The sequence below is a fragment of the Sturnus vulgaris genome, chromosome 1 (assembly GCF_052056855.1).
Source record: "Sturnus vulgaris isolate bStuVul1 chromosome 1, bStuVul1.hap1, whole genome shotgun sequence".
NCBI lineage: Eukaryota > Metazoa > Chordata > Aves > Passeriformes > Sturnidae > Sturnus > Sturnus vulgaris.
The window spans coordinates 87,087,983-87,111,070 of NC_142243.1; the positions used below are offsets into that span (position 1 = coordinate 87,087,983).

The following is a 23,088-nucleotide window of genomic DNA, read 5'->3' on the forward strand; positions in this document are numbered from 1 at the left end:
ACCCCTCATCCTTTCCATGGGATTCTTGTAAATACAGAATCTACATGTTCTCTGTGGCCATCCTTCAAATGCTAAAACAAGGTAATAAAGTCTCCCATAAGCCTCTTTTTCTCAAGGCTGAATAAACCTACTTCCCACTGAGCAAACCTAGCCTCTCTTCATATGTCAGACTATCCAGTCATTGGGTCATCTTAGAGACCCTTCTCTGGACTTCTCCAGCCCATTCACATCTGTTTTGCATACTGGGGACCAAAAGTGAACAGTATTCCAGGTGTGGCCGGATGAGTGCTGTATAGAATGGGATAATGACTTATCTGCCTCTGCTGGTGACAGCTTTTGATGCAACAACATCCTGTTAACTTTCTCTGCACTGTTCACCCATATTGAGCTGCTTGTCCACCAGGACCCCCAGGTCCCTTTCCACATAGCTGCTCTCCATGCACGTGGATCCCAGCCTGTGCTGCACTCCTGGATCATGTTTGCCCAGGTGCAAGACCTTACATTTGTCCTTGTTGAATTTCATAAAGTTCTTGCTAACCCACTCTTCCAGCCCATGTGTTCCTGCAGGGGGTCTCTCCTTTCCAAAGGGTCCACTTCCTCACTCAGTTTGGTGTCATTGACAAACTTCAACTGAGTAAAGAAATGCTGCTAGAGAGGAGAAACACAAGCCCTGCTGGTTGTTGAACTTTAAGGGCACTAGGCTGACCCTTCTCTTGAGATGGAGTGGAGAACAGCAACAGCACAGGTACCAATGGGATAGTGACAGGAGCAATGCGTGTTCATTATGTCCCTTCCACATCCAAAGAATTCCTCTCCACTCCCACAAGTGAGAGGTCTGGCCACAGCTTTTGTTGCAGCTCCTTATCCTCCTCTGGAGCCAGAACCCTTTGTCCCTAACAAAATGGTGCCAAACTGCCTTTCCAGGTGACCTGTGGTGCACTTGGTGACAGCTCTACAACTGACTCAGGCTTATGCAGGACCAAGCTGATCCAAGCCAGGGATGCCAGGTTCAAGACCTGCAGTCTCTACTACTGTTCTTGAGTCTGCTGCTGAGCTGCATGGGTACTGAAGGCTACAAGGTGCTTTTCCTCCTTGCTGCCTTGCAGGAAAACAAAGGCTCTGAAGACATGACCCTGGTGTTGTGTGTCTGCCTCTTCCTTTTCAACAAGTCGCTCTGCAGCTCACACCTGAGGGTGGTGCTTTGGGATATCCCCAGCGCTCTGTTCTGCCTTGGTCCACATCCCCTGCTGTGACCAGAGGAGCCCAGCTAAGGGCAAAAATCTGCTGGCAAGGATGTGCCAGTGTCCCCCGCCTCACAGGAAGTGGGGGCTTAACTTCCCCAGGAGGGCTAAGCCAGTTCTCTGAAACTGAGGAAGTGGCAGTAGCCAACATCACCTTACCCAGGAGGTTGAGGAGCTCCTGGAGGACGAGAAGCATGTTCTAGGGTAGGGGATGTCTATCTCTTGCAGCCCCTGTAGCGCCATTGTGACCACAGAAAGAGGAGCAGGCACCCTGAGGCATGACCCCATCTTAGACTGAGTTCCAAGCATAAGGAGAGCTTTGGCATGTGTCTGACAGGTGTTTACCATGTTGGACAGCTTGGTGGCGAATGCCTCCAGAGGAGGCAGCAATGTGCCAGGTCTGCATCTCCTTCTGTGTTTGTCCCCTTCAACAGCGGGGGACGTCGGGGTTTCTTCAGGTCAAGGCTGGTTCTGCTGGTCTAATGCCAGAGCACACAGTGCCCCTCACTCAGAGCCTGTGGTCAGGGCTGTGAATGGCAAGCCTCTGGTCACCCAGTGGCCACCGTGGCCACTCAGGCAAAGGCCAGCTGGACCCAACAGCAGTGTCCCCACAGACTGTGTTATTGCACACAGCTGACAGAGAGCAGTGCTAAGGCAGAATTGGGCCTGTGAAAGTTTCAGCAAGCACTGTCTTGGCATGAAGACTTGAGTCTTTTCGTTTTGATCAGCATTAGAGTCCTGCTGCCTCCATCTTCTGAATGGGGCCATTTCATAAATTTGGCTGTGGGCAGAACTGCTTTGAGCCCAGATGGACAAGGAAGGGTTTTTTGGAGAGTGCCCCAAAGGACTGAGCAGTTCAGGGCTAGTGCAGAGCGAGAGAGAGTGGCAGGGCATTCAGCAAGACCAGTGTTCAGGGAGGGAAAGAAGTAAGAAAGCAGAGAGGAGCGCTGTCATTGATAGGAAACGCTTGGCAACAGCAGCAGCTTTCCCTTGCTCTTTGTGCCTTGCAGCCTTCCCTGTCTCTGCCCGAGCTACAGGCGCAGCAGGAGCTGTGAGCTCAGACTGGGCAGACGTGCACTGGATCAGAATGCTGTGCACCTGTCGGGTGCCTCTGAGCTGCAGCAGCCTGACTGGACACTGCTTTTAAAAGAAAAAGCTAACCACCTGTGGTTTCCATGGCTATTTTCTATAGGAACTTCCCATGCCTCTATTGCTCCCTTTTTCTTGGCCTGCAGAAAAAAAGTTAAGAGAGGCACCGAGTGACGCTCAAACCTTGAGACTTGTTAAGTCACTGTCACACTTGCTACTGAACTTTGTTATCTCATCCTTGTATCAATAAAATCCATTGTCCCTTCTTTTCAGAGTGAAGTGCAGGACTCCATCCATGATGGCAGCACAAAGGCTGTTGCCAAGCTTCAAGCAGGCTGGGGTCCCAGGCTTTACTGGAGTTGTGAGGAAGGGCACCCTGCAGAAGTCTTGACACAGAGGTTTCTCTCCTCCCTCCAGCATGTATTCTCCTCTGATTTCCTGTCATAGCCAGCCAAAAGGCTGGTGCTGATGAAACTGGCCGTGTTTGTGGCCACACTTCCTTCTCCTGTTGTCTCATGCTTCCTGACAGAGGAAGAGAATGCCATGGCAGGAATTAAAGTTGCCTTAGTTGTACCTTCCTCTCCATCCATGTCTCGAGTTCTCCTCAAGGGAGTACCATAAAGAAAGGACAGTCTGCATTTACACATGCTGCTGTGGTCTGATCTCTGTGGCACTGCTCTGCCAGCACTAACACACCACAGAGGAAAAGGCCACTCATTTCCCCTTCTCATTTCACAAGGAGCCCTCTGGGTTTTTGAGCTACCTCGGGCTGCAGGTGCTGGGCCACCATGGAACCTGAGACACAGTTCCTGCCTGTCTTGAGTCAGGTCCCACAGGGATCCTGGCAAACAAGAGGGGAAGGTATTGGGTCGGTTTTATCTGGCAATAGATCCCATTTATTTTCCCCAGATTGAGTGCAAGGCCATTGTGCCGGGGATGCAAATAAGCAGGGGAGCACGGCTGGGGCGGGTAGGAGGTGGCTATGCTGGCAGCTGGCAGCACTTGGCACATATGGACGGCAGGATGGCAGATGGGGCAGCACAGAAACAGCTCTGTGTGATGGTCAGGGAACACAAATAGTCGAATGGAATAGATGAGACTGCTCTTGGCACTGAGGAAGCACCAGGAAAGGAAGCCCTGCCATTAGGGAGTGGGTGGGGGCAGGAGAGGGTTGGAAGCCCAGAGAGATTTTGTCTAGAGAGACACAAAAGCCTGAATTGCCAAAACTAAAGTCAAGGAAAGCTCCAGGTCTGTCAGTCAGAACCAAGTTCTAGTCAAGTGCTGTTCAGCCAAGGGAGAGGCAGTAGCCGACATCACCTGCCCTGGGAGGATGAGGATCTTCTGCAGGACCAGGAGTGCTTTTCAGGGAGGGAATGTCTGGGAAGGAAATACCTGAGTGGTACAGTCCTTGGTTTATGGGGGGACCTTGTTCTTGTTCCCATCCCAGTCCTCCAGTTCAGGGTCCTGGGTATGCTGGGAGCAAGTGCTCCTACTATTGAAGACTGAAGTTGAGGAGGCATTAAGTACCCGACCCTTTTCCTCATCCTTGTGGCTGTGTTTCCCCCATATCCAATAAAATGTTTGAGCAAAATGGGTAAAATATGGAGAAAACAATTTAAGTTATGAAAATATTGGGGAGTATCAGGGGCAATTAGGGTGAGATTGAGAAAATTGTAGAAATAATGAGAAAATAAAGGGGAAATTCAGGGCCAGTTGGGGTGAAATTGAGAAAATTGTGGAAACTATGAGAAAATAAAGGGGAAGTTCAGGGAAAATTAGGGAAGATTGGGGCAAGTAGGAAGGCATTAGAGGAAATCTGCAGAAAGTAATAAAAATAAGGAGAAATATATGAAAATGTTGTTAAATTTGGGAAATAAATTTCAGTTAGGGGAAATCAGGGATATATTCAGGGAAAATTAGGAGAAATTGGTGAAATTTTTGGAAAATTAGAGGGAATTGTGAAAAATTTGGGAAAATTTAGGGAAAATGAGATACCTTAGGGTAATGAGGGAAAATGTATGGAAATTTAGGGACATGTAGGGGAAATAAAGAAACTCGGGGGAAATGGGGCAAATTGAGGGAGATTAGGGAAATTCAGGCAGAATAAGAGGAAATTTAAGTGTAAAAGGTCAGAAGAGGAAAACTGGGGGAAATTAGGGGAAATAAGGGGAAAATGAGGGAAAGTTAACAAAGTGAGGGAATTAGGGGGAAACTGGGGAAAACAAAATTTGGCCATAATTTGGGGAAATCAAGGGGGAAACAAGGAAATTTGATGCAAATTACAGGAAAAAAATAAGGACATTTGGGGAAAAGTTTGGGAAAATTAGGGGACACCAAGGAAATTCAGGGCAAATTGATGGTAATAAAGGGAAAGCAGGAGGAAACCAAGGAAATCTGTGGCAAACTGGGGGACATTTAGGAAAATCAGAGGGTAAAGAAGGAAATTTGGGGAAAAATGAGGAAATTTTTAGGGGGAATCAGGAAAATTAGGTGAAATTCAGACGCTTGATTCTCTACAGGGCATCTAATGGGATGGATGGGGCCTGGATGCCTGAGTGCCCCTGTCTATTCTTAGGTGAGCTGTGGGGGTCGAGGGGGGGAAGGGGAACCTGTAGGGCCAGCCCCATATATGGTTATGAGGTGAAGGTGCCCCACAGCCCCACTGGCGTCACAAGCTGATCGGATGTCAGGGGTTGTGGGGGGGGATGTCCCAAAAATATCCCATTGTGGGGGGAGGGAGAAGGAACAAAGGGATGGGAGGAGGGGCACAGATGCCTGAATTCCCTTGGAGGGGGAAGGGGGGGGGTCACACCTGTCCTTTGTCTGTCTGTCCCCTCCCCCACCCCAGGGGGACCCAGGCATCCAGGCGAGTCTTTTGGCTTGCCTCATCTATCCCGTAATAAACTAGGGGGGTGGAGGGGAGTTAGAGGGGGCCCCTATAGAGGCTGAGAGTGGGGTATCCTGTGGGTCTGGGGGAGCCCTATGGGAATTCTCTGAGGCTAGGAGTGGGTTGTATGGAAGGTCTATAGGGCCAGGAATGGCCTTTGATAAGGGGGGAAAACTATGAGGGTCCTATAGGGAAATATTTAAAGGTCTCATGGGGCTGCATGTGGGTCCTATAGGAGCATGGGACTGGGGAGAGGTGTCTGGGAGTGGGTTCTATGGGGCTGTGTGCACTTACAGGGGTGCTATCAAAAGAAAGTAATGGGAACCCTGTGGAGCTGAGAAGGGTTTTATGTTTATCCTATAGGGCTGGAATGATGTCCTATGGGGCTGGGGGAGTCCTATGGAGCTTGAAATAGGTCCTATGAGGTAAGGGGAAGCTATAGGGTCCTTGTGGGTGTGAGATATGAGGGTCCCATGGGGCTAGTGGAGCTTTATAGGTCCATAGGGGTCACTGGACCCTATGGGGCGGTTAAGATCCTATAGGACTACAGAGCAGAGGGAGGGCTTTATGGATTTGGGGAGTGTACTGTAGATCCATAGGGGTCACCGTGTCCCTATAGGGCAGTAAGGTGGCCTTGAGGTCACTTGTCTGTCTGTGCCCCCCCTCCCCCCCCCCGGTGACGCAGCTGCAGGGGGGAGGGGGGGATATAAGGGGGGTCCCCCAGCCAGTGCCTGCAGACCCAGGGGCAGGTGGGGCAGGGGGCACTTGGAGCACTGTGAGGGTCTGGGAGGGGGTTATGGGGAAACTGGGGGCAATTGAAAGGGACTGGGAAAGAACAGGGAGGAACTGGGATGGAACTGGGAGGGTCTATGGGTGAACTGGGAGGGACTGGGAGGGTCTATAGGAGAACTGGGAGGGTCTATGGGTGAACTGGGAGGGACTGGGATTATACTGGGAGGGTCTATAGGGAAACTGGGAGGGACTGGGAGGATCTAGGAAGGAACTGGGAGGGTCTTTGTGGGAGACTGGGATGATACTGGGAGCATCTGCGGGGAAACAGGGTGGGACAGGGATGATGCTGGGAAGGTTTATGTGGTAACTGGGAGGGACTGGAGTGATACTGGGGGAGGAGGGAGGGTACTGGATAAATCCTAGGGGGATACTGGGACTCACTGAGCAGTATTCTGTCTGTGTGTGTGTCTGTGTGGTGCTGTACTGGAGAAGTATTGGTGGGGCTGGGCAGGGATGCTGGGATGTAATTGGACATATCGGGATATACTGGGACATACTGGGACATACTGTGGGGGGGGTGTTGTGTCCCGGAGCAGGACCCGAACCGCCCTGAGTCTGCACTGTCATCCCCTGACTCGGAGACCACAGAGAGAGGTGGGGCTGAGTAGTGGAAGGAACTGAGGGGCGTCTGGGGAGACTGGGGGTGACTGGGAGGGTCTGGGATGATACTGGGAGGGTCTGTAGGGAAACTGGGAAGGACTGGGAGGGATGCAGGAGTATTGGGGGGAGCTGGGGTGGGATAAAGGGCAAGCAGTATGAGGGACTGCAAAGAAGAGGGAGCACTGTGGGGGGCACTGGGACTTCCAAGAAGGAACTTGGGATGGAGATGAGGACAACTGGCAGGAACTAGGAGCACTGGAAAGGAACTGGGAGCACTGGAGAAGAATGGGAGAAGATGAGATCACCAAGGATAGGGCTGACTGGGAGCACTGGAGAGGAACTGGAAGCACTGGGAGGGAACTCTAGATGATGGAAGCACTGAGGATTGACTTGGGATGGGCCAGCTGGGAGGAGTGGGAGCATTGAAAAGGAACTGGGAGCACTGGAGAGGAATGAATGAGTTGGGTTGACCAGGAGGAAGTGATGATGCAGAGAACAGGTTCACCAAGGAAAGAGCTGCAATGGGGTCAGCTGGGAGAAACTGGCAGCACTTGGAGGGTCTGATCCCTCCTACCCCACCCAGTCCTTTCCAGTGCCACCATGCCTGACGTGGAGATGGCTGAATTTGGGGAGGCCGCCCCCTATCTCCGCAAGTCGGAGAAGGAACGGTTGGCTGCCCAGACCCGCCCCTTTGACCTGAAGAAGGACATCTTCGTCCCTGATGAAAAGGAGGAATTTGTCAAGGCTACCATCGTCAGCCGTGAGGGCTCCAAGATCACTGCTGAGACTGAACATGGCAAGGTGGGGGGACCCCATTCACACCTGGGACACCAGAACCTCAAAACAGCAACTCTATTCCACATGGGACACAAAGAACCCAATCTACCTTCTCTAGAACCCAAGAAACATCTAGACCCCGAAATGCCTTCTAAGCCAGCACCCACTGGATGCTCAGATTCCACAGCATCTTCCCTAGAACCCAGGAAATATCTAGACCCTGATCCACCTTTCCCAGAACCCACTGGACAGCTAGACCCCATCCAACCTCCTCTATTAACCCAGAGACACCCAGACCCCAAAACATCTTTTCTATCATTTGAGGGACACCTAGACCTCTTCTGGCTCTCAAGGAAAGACTGAGATGCCCATGTCCCAGCCCTTTGGGAGGGAACAACTGGGGCAACTCCTTGCCCTATGTTCCTGCCCCATGGGGTCCTCCTTCCCTTGAGCAGACAGTGACGGTCAAGGAGGACCAGATCATGCAGCAGAATCCCCCCAAGTTTGACAAGATTGAGGACATGGCCATGCTGACTTTCCTCCATGAGCCCGCCGTCCTCTACAACCTCAAGGACCGCTACGCCTCTTGGATGATCTATGTGAGTTGGGAGCCCATGAGGTTCTTCAGACCCCATCCAGAACTCAGATGCCCCTTCTGTAGACCCCTTGGGCCTCACAGATGCAAGATGTCCCTTCTCCAGATCTCATGGTCCACCCATAACTGGGATGATCCTTCTTCACATCTCTTGAGACACTTAGATCCAAGATATCCCAGACCCTTTGGGCCACTCAAAACCAGGATGTCCCTTCTCCAGATCACATGGGCCACCCAGAACTGGGACATCCTCTCTCCAGATCTCTTTGGTCACCCACACCCAAGATGTCCCATCTCCAGACCACAGGGGCCACCTAAAACTAAGGATATCACCTAGACCCAAGAGGTCACTTCTGCAGACCCCTTGGACCAGCGGGTGAGGTGGCACCTCCTGACTCTAACCCACTTACTCTTTTCTCCAGACTTACTCGGGGCTCTTCTGTGTGACTGTCAACCCCTACAAGTGGTTGCCTGTCTACAATGCTGAGGTGGTGGCTGCCTACCGGGGAAAGAAGCGAAGTGAAGCTCCACCCCACATCTTCTCCATCTCTGACAATGCCTACCAGAACATGCTGACAGGTAGAGACCTTCTGCAGGGACCCCATAACCATATTCCCTGATCCTTTTTGGGGAGTAGGAGATGTGGGCAGAGCCAAGGTGGGCTTCAGAACCTCATGTTTCTTCTCATCCCACCAGATCGGGAGAACCAATCCATCCTCATCACGTGAGTGATCTCATCTGCAAACACTCTCTTAGTGCTGCTCACAGCTAAGACCCTCTCACCTGGCACATAGCCCCTCCCCTTCCCCCTTGAAGTCATGCCCACTAGCCAACCGTTTATCAATACATGGACTTGTCTGTGGAGGTCCATTATTCATCCCTCCCCAGTAAGTCTCCACCCCCAGCACCACAGCATCACTATCCAACCACTGCTCTCCTTGGCTACCTTTAGCGGAGAATCCGGGGCGGGGAAGACAGTGAACACCAAGAGGGTCATCCAGTACTTTGCTGTCATTGCTGCCATTGGCGACCGTGGCAAGAAGGAGGCAGGAGCCCCGGGCAAGGTAAGGGCAGGGGGTGGGGGATGACTGCCTGAGGTGTGACCAACATTCTGCCACCTGTCTGTCCAACCAATGACACAATCAACCACCCAAATAATTATCCAACCAAACACCCAAAAATCCAACCAATCATCCAACCAATCATCCAACCAACCAACCATCTATCCAGCCTTCCATTTATCTGTGCCATCCTCATCCAACTAACTAACCATCCCTCCATCCAGCCGTGGAATCAGCCTACATCCCTGTCCATCAACCCGACCACCTACATAAACCTTCATGGACTGCTATGTTTTCTCATCCATCCATTTCAATCTCACATCTTACATCCCCTGACCCCTACTGTGAGAACCCCCTCTGACACTGTCCCACCCCATCCAGGGCACCCTGGAGGACCAAATCATCCAGGCCAACCCTGCCTTGGAAGCCTTTGGCAACGCCAAAACTGTCCGGAATGACAACTCATCCCGATTTGTGAGTGTTGGGGGTGGGGTCTGTGAGGAAGGGTCTGTGGGGAAGGATCTGTGGGTTGGGGTGCTATGAGAGAAGGTGGCTACCTCAACCTGCTTCCATTATTCTTCCAGGGGAAGTTCATCCGCATCCATTTTGGGGCCACTGGGAAGTTGGCATCAGCTGACATTGAGACCTGTGAGTTGGTTCTCCATGAGAAAACATCTTGTCCACCATACCTTCCTCTATCTATCTCTCCATTCACCTCATCCATCTCCATCCACTCTCCATCCTTCTCCTTATGCTACCATCCATCCACCTTTCCACATCCTCAAGCCTCCCTCCATTCATCCATCTGACCCTCTATCTCCTCATCCCAACTTCCACATATCTTCTCTTCATCCCCCCCCAAGACCTCCTGGAGAAGTCCCGTGTCATCTTCCAGCTGAAGGCTGAAAGAAACTACCATATTTACTACCAGATCCTCTCCAATAAGAAGCCAGAGCTGCTGGGTAAGCCATGCTTCTAACCTATCTGCAAATACCTGATCCCACACCCCTTTTGGGACCTGCCTGTTCCAACCCCTTTTTCTCCTTTCAGATATGATGCTGGTGACCAATAACCCCTACGACTATGCCTTCATCTCCCAAGGAGAGACCACAGTTCCATCCATTGATGATGCAGAGGAGCTCCTGGCCACAGATGTGAGATGGGAGGCCATCAGGCAGTGTGTATGTGTCTCTGTTGGCTGGAGAAGATCTTGAACACATTTTTGCCCCACAGAATGCCTTCGATGTTCTGGGCTTCACTCCAGAGGAGAAGAACTCCATCTATAAACTGACGGGAGCCATCATGCACTTCGGCAACATGAAGTTCAAGCAGAAACAACGGGAAGAGCAGGCAGAACCAGATGGCACAGAAGGTTGGGTCCAACCAAAGTTGAGGTGGAAAATGGGGTGAACTCAATGATCCTTCCAGGTTTATATTTTCTCTTCTTCATCCTCAGAGGCAGACAAGTCAGCTTACCTAATGGGGCTGAACTCAGCTGATCTTCTTAAGGGGTTGTGCCACCCTCGGGTCAAGGTGGGCAATGAGTATGTCACCAAGGGGCAGAATGTCCAGCAGGTGAGTAGGACATCCCCCACATATCTTCCTTTTGGGGTGACATGGTGACATCTCTGGCAAGGAGGACACCAAGAGGCCCCTCTCACCGGTGGGATGTCCCTTTTCTAGGTGATTTATGCTGTCGGAGCCTTGGCCAAAGCTGTGTATGAGAAGATGTTCAACTGGATGGTGACCAGGATCAACAATTCACTGGAGACCAAGCAGCCACGGCAGTATTTCATTGGTGTGCTGGACATCGCTGGCTTTGAAATCTTTGATGTAAGCCCTGGTTGACTGTGTTGTGTTGACCCAATTGGGTGTAGAGTTAATCCTACTGGATGGTCAGATGACCTTATTTTCATTTGTATTGACCCAGTTGGGGCTCAGGTTGAACACTGAACATATTAGCTGTTCTGTTGACCCCATTGGCCATCTCCTCTCTCCTTCCCCAGTTCAACAGCTTCGAGCAGCTCTGCATCAACTTCACCAATGAGAAGCTGCAACAGTTTTTCAACCACCACATGTTTGTGCTGGAGCAGGAGGAATACAAGAAGGAGGGCATTGAGTGGGAGTTCATTGACTTTGGCATGGACCTCCAGGCCTGCATTGACCTCATTGAGAAGGTACCACATCCCTCAGGGCTTTATGAGGCTGGGGAAGTGCCCTTTCAGTTGCAGCTTGTCAGGAGCCCCAAAGTTGGCCAGTTGGGTTGTACTTGGTGTTCAGTGTAGCCAACAAAGTCTTTTTCTTCCTAGCCCATGGGGATCATGTCCATCCTGGAGGAGGAGTGCATGTTTCCCAAGGCCACGGACATGACCTTCAAGGCCAAGCTCTTTGATAATCACCTGGGCAAGTCGGCCAACTTTGGGAAGCCACGAAACATCAAGGGGAAGCCAGAGGCCCACTTTGCCCTTATCCACTATGCTGGCACAGTGGACTACAACATCATCGGGTGGCTGCAGAAGAACAAGGACCCCCTCAATGAGACAGTGGTGGGGCTCTACCAGAAATCAGCCCTGAAGCTCTTGGCCAACCTCTTTGCCAACTATGCTGGGGCTGATGCACGTAAGAGGAACCACTTTTCTCAGCATCTGGGGTTCTTCCCACCCTGTCCCTGTCCAATCTCATCCTTTCTTCTTCTCCAACAGCGGTGGAGAAGGGGAAGGGAGCTAAGAAGAAAGGTTCCTCCTTCCAAACTGTCTCTGCCCTGCATCGGGTGAGAGTCCAAGGGTTATTGGTGGACCCCAGGGTGTGTGGGCATGGAAAATATGTCCTAAGGCGAGGGATGACCCCTGGTGGGACAGCCTGGGGGGGGTGTCTTCATTCCCTTTGTCATCTGCCCCTCCATCTTTCAGGAGAATCTCAACAAGCTGATGACCAACCTGCGGTCTACCCACCCTCATTTCGTCCGCTGCATCATCCCCAATGAGACCAAGTCTCCTGGTGAGCCTATCCCTGAGGGCTGATCCAGGGGATAGTGCTAGGCACTGGCCAAAAGTAGTGGTGGGAAGCAGTGCTGTGGGGCAGGCCTTGACTAACCAGTCTTGATGACCCACCAGGTGTGATGAACAACCCCCTGGTAATGCACCAGCTCCGCTGCAATGGAGTGCTAGAGGGCATCCGCATTTGCCGCAAGGGCTTCCCCAACCGCATTCTCTATGGCGACTTCCGCCAGCGGTAGGCACAGTGATATGGGGAGGTGGTGGATAACCCAACTGGGGCTGACCTCAGGGTTTTCATGTCATCTCTCATCACCAGGTATCGCATCTTGAACCCTGCTGCCATCCCTGAGGGGCAGTTCATTGACAGCCGCAAGGGCGCTGAGAAACTCCTGGGATCCCTTGATATTGACCATAACCAGTACAAATTTGGACACACCAAGGTGAGGTCACTTGGTCTGAGTTCTAGAGGTCCCACTATTCACAAGGTTTTCATGGTGGGACCAGATAGACTCCACGGCCTCATAATCTACTTATCCACCTGCCCATCTGAGCTCCCTCCATCCATAACACCATCCATCCCTCCACCATGTCTCCAAATCCCAGAAGCACTTATCTTCATCTGTCCTCAAAGGTCTTCTTCAAGGCTGGGCTGCTGGGGTTGCTGGAGGAGATGAGGGATGAGCGCCTGGCCCGGATCATGACCCGCTTGCAGGCCCAAGTCCGTGGTTTCCTGTCTCGTCAGGAGTTCAAGAAGATCCTAGAGCGCAGGTAGGCGGTGAGATGGAGATGGTGCTGCATCCATGTTGTGTGGAAGCCCCTAGTGACCCATATCTTGTTGTGGCTTCTCCAGGGATTCATTGTTGGTGATCCAGTGGAACATCAGAGCCTTCATGGGGGTGAAGAACTGGCCTTGGATGAAGCTCTACTTCAAGATCAAGCCCTTGTTGAAGAGTGCTGAGACGGAGAAAGAGATGCAGGTAGGACACAGCCATGGGTAGGGAAGCTGGGTGAGTAGGTGGAGAAAGGAAGTGGTATGTGGGGACAAAAAGGAAGAAATGAGATTTACATGGCACCTTTGTGCCTCCCACAGAACATGAAGGAAGAGTTTGGGCGGCTGAAAGAGGCGTTAGAAAAGTCAGAAGCCCGGCGCAAGGAGCTGGAGGAGAAGATGGTCTCCATGCTTCAGGAGAAAAATGATCTTCAGCTCCAAGTGCAGGCTGTGAGTAACCTAGATGTCCTGGCCCCATGCTTCTTTTTCATTCACCTCAAACCGAGCTTACCTCTTCCAGGAGCAAGACAATCTGGCTGATGCTGAGGAGCGCTGTGACCAGCTGATCAAGAACAAGATCCAGCTGGAGGCCAAGGTGAAGGAGTTGACTGAGCGGATAGAGGATGAGGAGGAGATGAATGCTGAGTTGACAGCAAAGAAGAGGAAGCTGGAGGATGAATGCTCAGAGCTGAAGAAGGACATTGATGACCTGGAGTTGTCTTTGGCCAAGGTGGAAAAGGAGAAACATGCCACTGAGAACAAGGTGAGGCTGGGGAGAGATCTTGATCTCAAATTGTGGGGAATTGAGCTGACTCAAGCCAAAGTGAACAGACTCTGGTGAAGACTCAAGGCTGGTTGGGTTGGGTTGCCAAGAATCAAGATTGTTTGGGCTGCCAAATTCAAGGCTGGATGAGTTGGGTCATAAAGACCCAAAGCTGCTTGGGTTGGGTTGTGGTTGTCCAAGGCTAGTTCGATTGCATCACCAAGAACAAAGGCTGGTTGTGTTTTCCTACATCTCCTGACTTACACCCAACTTTACAAAGAGCAAGAACAACTTCCTGTCTTTTGTCCTACCTCTGGTACTAAGCTGGAGGCCTGATATTTCTCTTCCTGTAGGTCAAGAACCTCACAGAGGAGATGGCCGGGCTGGATGAGATCATTGTCAAGCTAACAAAGGAGAAGAAGGCCCTGCAAGAATCTCACCAGCAAGCACTGGATGACCTGCAGGCAGAGGAAGACAAGGTCAACACCTTGACAAAGGCCAAAGTCAAGCTGGAACAGCAAGTGGATGATGTGAGTATAGGCCACTCCCACAATGGGCACATAGCTGGTCCCTTGGAGGACGAGCTCCAGTGGAAGTCATTCTGGAGTGTGTGTGTGCAGGGGCTGATGGTTATATCTCTTCCTCACTTCCAGCTGGAGAGCTCTTTGGAGCAGGAGAAGAAGATCCGGATGGACCTGGAACGGGCCAAAAGGAAGCTGGAAGGTGATCTGAAGCTGGCTCAGGAGAATATCATGGACCTGGAGAATGACAAGCAACAACTGGATGAGAGGCTTAAAAAGTAAGGGCCTGCACACTTCCTCATTCTTTGCCTATAATACCTCTACTGAGCACTCAGGAGAATGACTTACTGGTGTTTCTCCCCACACCTAGGAAAGACTTTGAGCTCAATGCCCTCAACGCCAGAATCGAGGACGAGCAAGCAATTGCAGCCCAGCTCCAGAAGAAGCTCAAAGAGCTTCAGGTGAGGTGGGCTTCAGATTGGGGGTTAAACAGAAGGAGGAACTGGTCCTCCCCATTGTCTTCTTCGTATCTTTTTGAGAAGGACCTAAACTAGTGTGACCCCCTGGCATGTCCCTTGTCCCAGAACCTCTCTGTCATTTATTGTCTTGAAATGATTAATGGGCTCCTGGACAGGTTGGCTTTCGTGGGGGTTGAGTTGAGTCAATAGGTTTGGTGTATTCAAGGTAGGGGGAGCATCTTGGGTAGAATCATCTGAGCTGAGCAGACCATCTGAGTTGAATCACGTTCATTCCAATGTCCTTAGAAAAGTTTGTGCTGAGTTGTTTGTTAGTCCAGTTAACTCTACAACAGGTTGAGTTGAATGAATCTCAAGGTAATTTGGAAAGGTGGAGTGCCTTCAAATAAGGCTGGGTTGACCTGGAGAGCTCAGATCTTGACTAGTTTGAAGAGAACCGGATGGGATCGAGACTGGTTGAGGTGAAAGGTCTACAGCTGTTCGGGTTGAGCTGAAGAGTCTACAATTGGTTGGGTTGACTTGAACTGACTTAAAAACTCTCCAGCTTGATTGGTTGAGTTGAGTGGAGGAGTTAGGTGAAACCAAGTCTGCTGAAAATATGTTCATCCCTGGAGCACAGGCGCGGATTGAGGAGCTGGAGGAGGAGTTGGAAGCAGAAAGGACAGGCAGAGCCAAGGTGGAGAAGCTGCGCTCAGACCTGTCACGGGAGCTGGAGGAGATCAGTGAGCGGCTGGAGGAGGCAGGTGGTGCCACATCAGTGCAGATTGAGCTCAACAAGAAGCGGGAGGCAGAGTTCCAGAAGATGCGGCGGGATCTGGAGGAGGCCACGCTGCAGCACGAGGCCACAGCTGCTGCACTGCGCAAGAAGCATGCTGACAGCGTGGCCGAGCTCAGTGAACAGATTGACAACTTACAGCGCGTCAAGCAGAAGCTGGAGAAGGAGAAGAGTGAGCTCAAGCTGGAGCTGGATGACGTTGGCTCCAACATGGAGCAACTGATAAAGGCCAAGGTAGGAAATAAGTCTCTAGCCACAAAGGGACAACACTTCCACTGCCCTCTCAGGGTTCCCTTTCATCTTCCCTTCCTGTTTGTAGGCCAACCTGGAGAAGATGTGCCGCACCATGGAAGATCAGATGAATGAGCACCGGACCAAGTCTGAAGAAGCTCAACGCATGGTCAATGACCTCACAACTCAACGAGCCAAGCTCCAGACAGAAAATGGTGAGAGGCTTGCTCTTCCCTAACCCAATTGCCTAACTCTTGCCCACTGGGGTGGCAAGTGATTATGCATCATTCCACCCAATAGGTGAGCTCTCCAGGCAGCTGGAGGAGAAGGAAGCCTTCATCAACCAGATGACACGAGGGAAACTCACCTACACACAACAGCTGGAGGATCTCAAGAGGCAGCTAGAGGAAGAAGTCAAGGTAGGGCTTTGTTCAGGGGTCAGTGGTTGAAAGACAGCTCCAGTGCCAAGAATGCGGTTGGTTTGGGATTGAGATCATGAGCCTGCCCTCACAGTAGAAAATGAATTTAGAGTCTCAGAAGTTCAGTAGGGTTGATAGGTTACAAGGAGGTTGGGTTGGGTTGGTTGGTAACTAGGTTGTTTGAGTTGGAGAATGCCAAGATAGCTCAAGTTGATATGGACCCAGCTTCTCCACACCTCATAACTCTCTACCCTCCCAGGCCAAGAATGCACTGGCCCATGCCCTCCAGTCAGCCCGGCATGACTGTGACCTTCTGAGGGAGCAGTATGAGGAGGAGACAGAGGCCAAAGCTGAGCTCCAGCGCTCACTCTCCAAGGCCAATTCTGAGGTGGCACAGTGGAGGACCAAGTATGAGACAGATGCCATCCAGCGCACTGAGGAGCTGGAGGAGGCCAAGTGAGTCATCTCCCCCACAAAGGGAGCTTCTATGGGGCAGGGGAGAGTGGAGACTCTTCCACAGTACAAGGAATGTATAGGAATCTGGAGATGGTAGAGGAGATCCAGAGCAGAACCTCAGCCAACCAGTGGGTGGAAGAAGGTTTGAGTTGACCCATTTGGTCCATGGGTCACCTCAGCCAGGTATTCTCCCATGGCAGGAAGAAGCTGGCCCAGCGGCTGCAGGAGGCTGAGGAAGCAGTGGAGGCAGTCAATGCCAAGTGTTCTTCCCTGGAGAAAACCAAGCACAGGTTGCAAAATGAGATTGAAGATCTCATGGCAGACCTGGAGCGATCAAATGCAGCAGCTGCTGCATTGGACAAGAAGCAGAGAAACTTTGACAAGGTGGGAGGACCAAGAAATGGTGGAAGGAGAAGGGTGGGAATGGGATAGAGAGATGTGGGTCCCATGAATCAAAAAAAGGCATAAGTCCACAAGAAAGTTGAACAATTTTCAAGGGCCATGTTTTAGCAGAGCTTCAAGTCACTTTCAGGAGAGTATTGGGGAAAGGAGAAGGAGGATTCAAAGAGGGATCTTCATGGGCATAGCAGCAGCTGAGCAGGTGGTGTCCTCATAGATCTTGTCTGAGTGGAAGCAGAAGTTTGAAGAGTCACAGGTGGAGCTGGAAGCATCGCAGAAAGAGGCTAGGTCCCTCAGCACCGAGCTCTTCAAGCTGAAGAATGCCTATGAGGAGTCACTTGATCATTTAGAAACTTTAAAGAGGGAAAACAAGAATCTACAAGGTGAGACTGTGATCCTTCCCCACACACCTTGTTGTATTCCACTACTTTCCACCAAGTCTGATGTGTTATCATCTTGGCAGAGGAGATCTCGGACCTGACGGAGCAGCTGGGTGGCAGCCACAAGACCATCCACGAACTGGAGAAGGTCCGGAAGCAGCTGGATGCTGAGAAACTGGAGCTCCAAGCTGCACTGGAAGAGGCTGAGGTGGGCCAAATCACATCCCTGTGAGGCCCTCATTTGTCCTAGTCTTCTGTGTGGCCCTCTAATTTCTCTCTGTCTCCACCAGGCCTCTCTGGAGCATGAGGAGGGAAAGATCCTGAGGGCCCAACTGGAGTTCAATCAGATCAAGGCAGACTACGAGCGCAAACTGGCCGAGAAGGATGAGGAGATGGAACAGGCCAAGCGCAACCACCTGCGGGTGGTGGACTCACTGCAGACCTCGCTGGACGCTGAGACCCGGAGCCGCAACGAGGCCCTGAGGCTGAAGAAGAAGATGGAGGGTGACCTCAATGAGATGGAGATTCAGCTCAGCCATGCCAACCGTGTGGCTGCTGAGGCTCAGAAGCAAGTCAAGACATTGCAGGGCTGCCTCAAGGTACTCATCAGGCTTCTATCCCATAAGCATGTTGAGATGTAGTAGGTCTCACCACCCCAATGTGGAACTTGAAAGGTAGATCTTGAGCTGCTTCCCCACTGTCCCCATTCACCCTCTTCACCCATGCCACCTTGTAGGACACCCAGCTGCAGCTGGATGACATGGTACGGGTCAATGAGGACCTGAAAGAGAATATTGCCATCGTGGAGAGGAGAAACAACCTTCTGCAGTCAGAGCTGGAGGAGCTGCGGGCAGTGGTGGAACAGACTGAGAGGGCTCGCAAGTTGGCTGAGCAGGAGCTGATTGAGGCCAGTGAGAGGGTCCAGCTTCTCCACTCACAGGTGAGACCTCACATACCTTCAAGGAGAGAGGTCACCTCCATCCACGAGTGTGAGCTTCTAATGGGTTGAGTTCCCAAGATCTCCAGATCCTTTAAGCCTGCAGAGTTGGCAGGGAATAGGGAGGCATTAAGTACTGGGGGGATTGAAGAAGGATGGGTCAGCAGTTCAACGGACACATCCTGAGATCCTCTCCTGTAACTCTAGAACACCAGCCTCATCAACCAGAAGAAGAAGATGGAGACCGACATCTCCCAGCTGCAGACAGAGGTGGAAGAGGCTATCCAGGAGTGCAGGAATGCTGAGGAGAAGGCCAAGAAAGCCATCACTGATGTGAGTGCCATGGTGGGACGAACATCTAAGACACCTTCCACTGGAGGGTGATGGAGAGCATGCTTTGGTCCTCCTTCTCTGCTTGCTTCTCTCCTTGGGCAGGCGGCCATGATGGCAGAGGAGCTGAAGAAGGAGCAGGACACCAGCGCCCATCTGGAGCGCATGAAGAAGAACATGGAGCAGACCATCAAGGACCTGCAGATGAGATTGGATGAGGCTGAGCAGTTGGCCCTCAAAGGGGGCAAGAAGCAGCTGCAGAAGCTGGAGGCTCGTGTGCGGGAGCTGGAGAATGAGCTGGAGGCTGAGCAGAAGCGCCATGCCGAGAGCGTCAAGGGTCTCCGCAAGTCTGAGCGTCGTGTCAAGGAGCTCAGCTACCAGGTGGGTTGCCTGAGGTCTCACTGGTGGTCATTCCCTGTGGCCATAGGGCCTTATGTCTCATGCTGCACATGACTTAGAACATGTCTGACCTGCTGGCCAGAGAGACACGGGTAAACTAGACCACCTACTGTGTCTATGTCTGATACTGTAGTGGGACCCAGAACATTGTCTGGGTCATGAGCCACCCAGGACACCTCTTGGTTTCCCAGCATCCATGGTGTCTTTGCATGATCTAGAACCTCAGGTGGGACCCCATCACAGGTAAGAAGATACTTCATACAGGGAGATAACCCACTTTCTGCCCCACAGTTGAGGCCACCCACAGATCTAGAGAAGTTCCACTCCCCAAGAACATCATTAACTCTCTCCTGACCCTCATTGCTCTGGTGGTGGTTCAAAGAGCAGGTTGGGTCATTTCCTGACCTACATGTGACACACCCCACAGACGGAAGAGGACCGCAAGAACCTGGTCCGGCTCCAGGACCTCGTGGACAAGCTACAAATGAAAGTCAAGTCCTACAAACGACAGGCAGAGGAGGCGGTGAGCACTGGAGGGACATCAGTGGGATCATCCCCCAGGAGGGGACCGTGTGGGAGAGGATGTGGGGAGTAGCAGGGGACTTTGGTCTGGTTAAAGCGTGGGGTGTCAGGGGGTGAGGAGAGTAGGTCAAGAGAAAGTGAGGAAAGTGGTTAGGTAGTATGATGTAGAAATGGTGGTGGGATGGATGGATGGATGGATGGATGGATGGATGGATGGATGGTTTGTTGAATGATGTTTGGGTGCTGGAAGATGGGATGTCTGGAAGGACAGGTGGGTTCATGGTGGGCCAGATGGAGCAATAAGAAGATAGGATAGGATGGGGTGGCAGGAGGCCAGACAGAGCTGTGTGGGAGCCTCACTGGTATCCCTTCCCCCTCAGGAGGAGCAGGCCAACTCCAACCTGGCCAAGTTCCGCAAGGTGCAGCATGAGCTGGATGAGGCAGAGGAGCGTGCTGACATTGCCGAGTCCCAGGTCAACAAGCTGCGGGCCAAGAGCCGTGACATTGGAGCCAAGGTGAGACTTTACCCTGCCCTACAGCTGCCCCACGGCTGCCCCACAACTTCCTCATGCTCATAGTCCCTTTTTCTCATTCTCCATCAGAAGGGACTCAATGAAGAGTGAAGCTCTGGATCCCAAACAATATCCTCTGGACCTCCAAGTGGCCCACCCCCATTCCCAGCCCCCTAACCTTGGTCGCCAATAAAAAGCATTGAGCAGTAGCAGTGTTTGTGGGGCTGTGTTTGTATTGGGAGGGTGGGGTTTCCTCATGGCATGGCACCCACAAGATGTCTGTGGCCCACCCAAGATCACCAACCAGTGTGCAGCACAGTGTGCCCTACAGCATTATGCAACCAGACCTACAGTGCAGCGTGATGTGAACCATGAACTCAACCTTGAGCTGCCCCACAGTGTATTTCTATCTGCTCCATGGTGTTCTGTAATCTCAACCTGCTCCACACCAACCCAGAGCCATGTGAGGGGAGAGATATGTTTGGGGGTGGATGTGGGGTTGGGGAGGGAAGGACCCCAGGAGGTGGGTGACAGCATCTGGGACCCCCACATACGGGGCAGAGGCTGAGTGGACCCCTTGGGCATGTCTTGGCTCCTGAGGTTGCACCTTCTCCTGCTGCAGGTCCCTCTGTCCTGGACTCAGGGCTCCCCTAGCCACTGGCTGCTCCATCCCACCACACACCATATCCTACAACCTCCCCATGCCCCACTGACATTCTGTCCCACGTCCCTCCATTGCTCTGGACTTTCCATATATCACCCCACTACCTCTTGGCCACCAGCCATGTGCCCTCCATCTCCCACAGTCGTTCTACCTCCTCCATGTCCCCCTGGTCCCTGCATGTTCTCTACATCCCACTGTCCCTCTATCTCCTGCCTGTCCCTCCCCTCAATTCCTCTGTCCCTCCTCCCTTCCCCCCTCACCCTCCCTTCCCCCGTCCATCTGTCGCCCCATCCCTCCCGGTCCTGGCGGCGCCGAATGATGGACCCCAGGGGACCCCGGCGTCCAGGCGGCTCCCCTCCCCCGCCAAACCCGGGACGAGGAAGGGTGGGGTAATGTCTCTATGGGGCCCTATGCGGAGTCCATGGGGCTCTAAAACGACTCTATGGAGACTCTCTGTGGCTCTATGGAGCAGTTATACAGCTCTATAAGGGCTCTGTGGGGCAGGGGAGGGGGATCTATGGAGCACAATGGGGAGGTGGGGACCTCCCCGCCCGCGGGAATGTGTCACCTCGCGGGAACACTTGTCACCTCCTTGATGACAAAGTGGACACGGTGTTCGGGGACTGCTGCCAGACCCCTTCCATCCCTCAGACCCCTGCCGGCCCCACGGCGCCTCACTGGGGGGACGAGATAACAATCTCCCCCCCACTGTCCGGCCGTGTCCCAATATAGACCTGGCAGGGTAGAGCTGTCACCACCCCGCGGGTGACAGGACATTGGCCAGGGACTCAGGCGTCCGGGCCCCATAGCACCCCCTTCACAAGGGTTCCCAGAGTCCTAGCCCCATACATCCCATCCATGCACAAAGAAACCTGGCATCTGAGACCCACAGAATCATCACAAACCCCACCAAAGCACCCTGGTCCCCATAGATTGCCCACACACACAAGGGACCCTCGTGCCTGGGCTCCCTAGTTTCCCCCCCCCCCAATATGTGATCCAGATATCTGGACTCCATAGATACCACCTACACAAGAGACTGAGGCATCCAGGACCCCTAGCCCACCCCATATCCTACCCCAGTAAGGGGTCTGGACAGCCTTTGCTCGCCCCTATAGCTCTGCCCCATAGATGATCCCGTGGGGTGCATATGTGGGTCCTGGATGCCAGGGTCACTGGAGAAATGCCACCTTGTGGCTGGGAAAGCGGTCGGGAGGTGCCCCCCTCCTTCTCCCTTATCAGCCACCCCCTCCCCAGGAATGCTCCTCCCCTCCCCATCCCATGATGGCCTATAAAGGCCTTGGGGTTGCGGGGCTGGCACAGGTGTCGGCGTGGGGCAGAGAGGGAGAGGGTGGGGGACATAGTGGGAATGTGGGATGTGGATATGAAGGGATGATGGGGGATGTGGGGGTTATAGGGTGCACAGGAGGGTTATGGGACATATGGGAATCTATGGAGAACAGGAATCTGTGGGGGATATGGGGCACAGGGGGCCTATGGGACACATAGGCGTTCTCTGGGATGTGGAGACCTGTGGGGTACACATGGGGTTATGAGGCACAGAGGACCTAAGAAGTACAGAGGGAAACTGTGGGGGAAAGAGATCTATGGGGGCACAGCAACCTAGGGGTCACTGATGGTCTGTGGGGAGTCTATGTGACACAAGCAGGGCTATGGGGCACATGGGGTCTATGTGGCAAAGTGATCTATGGGGCATAAAGGGGTCTATGGGGTAAAGAGGGTCAATAGGGGGTATGGGGTGTAGCCCTACTCACCCTCCGCATGTCCTTCCAGCTGCCTTCATCCTACCTGCTAGATCCACGGACTCCAGGTGAGGGTGATGCTGTGGGGCAGCATGAGGATGGGTGCTTTGGGAGGCGGTGCGGCTATGCTGATATAGGGTGTATGTGTTGCTATAGGATCTGCACATCACTACAGGGGATCCATACTTTGCTATGGGATCTGCATGTGGGGCTGTGCAGGACTCTAAGGTTCCCTGAATTGTTATAGGGGTCCTTGCACTGCTATGGGTCTCCATGCATCACTGTAGGGATGCCTGAATCACTCTGGGGGTCTGTGCATGCCTCTAGGGATCTTTGTGTTGCAAGGGTCCATGCATCACTCCAGGGGTTGGTGGTCCCTGGTTGTGGAGGTGCCTGGATCAGTATAGGAGCCTGTACAGGGGGCTGTGCATGGGTATTAGGGTCGCTGCATGACTAAAGGGGTTGGCCTACAGCTATAGGGGGTCTGTGTACTGTGTAGGGCTCAATACATGGGGTCATGAATGGCTATAGGATTCTGTGCATGGGGCTGTACACAGCTATGAGGTCCGGTACATCAGTATTAGGGGTCCTTTAATGGCTATAGGGGTCTCTGCAGGGAGTCCCTGAATCACTACAGTAGTGTGTGCATGGGGCAGTGCACGACTACGTGGGTGTGCAGAGGGCTATAGGGCTCCCTGCACATCTATAGGGACCCATGCATGGGGCTGTGCACA

At 52.6% G+C, this 23,088-nt stretch overlaps 1 protein-coding gene across 1 annotated transcript; it reads left to right on the forward strand.

Moving 5' to 3' along the window:
• The first annotated feature begins 7,209 nt into the window (after window positions 1-7,209).
• LOC106850779 (myosin-7) lies at window positions 7,210-20,038 on the forward strand. The gene is made up of 39 exons (XM_014872366.2): window positions 7,210-7,410; window positions 7,842-7,985; window positions 8,404-8,560; window positions 8,678-8,705; window positions 8,934-9,045; window positions 9,424-9,516; window positions 9,627-9,690; window positions 9,906-10,004; window positions 10,093-10,196; window positions 10,276-10,414; window positions 10,499-10,617; window positions 10,726-10,875; window positions 11,049-11,219; window positions 11,352-11,661; window positions 11,745-11,812; window positions 11,952-12,039; window positions 12,156-12,273; window positions 12,355-12,478; window positions 12,670-12,806; window positions 12,889-13,015; window positions 13,129-13,257; window positions 13,328-13,570; window positions 13,924-14,100; window positions 14,224-14,369; window positions 14,462-14,552; window positions 15,187-15,576; window positions 15,662-15,788; window positions 15,874-15,992; window positions 16,252-16,448; window positions 16,649-16,832; window positions 17,065-17,230; window positions 17,311-17,435; window positions 17,518-17,826; window positions 17,964-18,167; window positions 18,372-18,497; window positions 18,600-18,875; window positions 19,321-19,416; window positions 19,796-19,930; window positions 20,018-20,038. The coding sequence occupies exons 1-39, from the start codon at window positions 7,210-7,212 to the stop codon at window positions 20,036-20,038; spliced, it is 5,814 nt and encodes a 1,937-aa protein (XP_014727852.2).
• Window positions 20,039-23,088: the final 3,050 nt, after the last annotated feature.

Bases quoted from the DNA above. Each gene is read 5' to 3' on its own strand.
- LOC106850779 (XM_014872366.2), top strand. From the start codon at position 7,210: ATGCCTGACGTGGAGATGGCTGAATTTGGGGAGGCCGCCCCCTATCTC. The intron at 10,197-10,275 runs GTGAGATGGGAG...TTTGCCCCACAG, and splicing joins AGGAGCTCCTGGCCACAGAT to AATGCCTTCGATGTTCTGGG. The intron at 13,016-13,128 runs GTAGGACACAGC...TGCCTCCCACAG, and splicing joins AGACGGAGAAAGAGATGCAG to AACATGAAGGAAGAGTTTGG.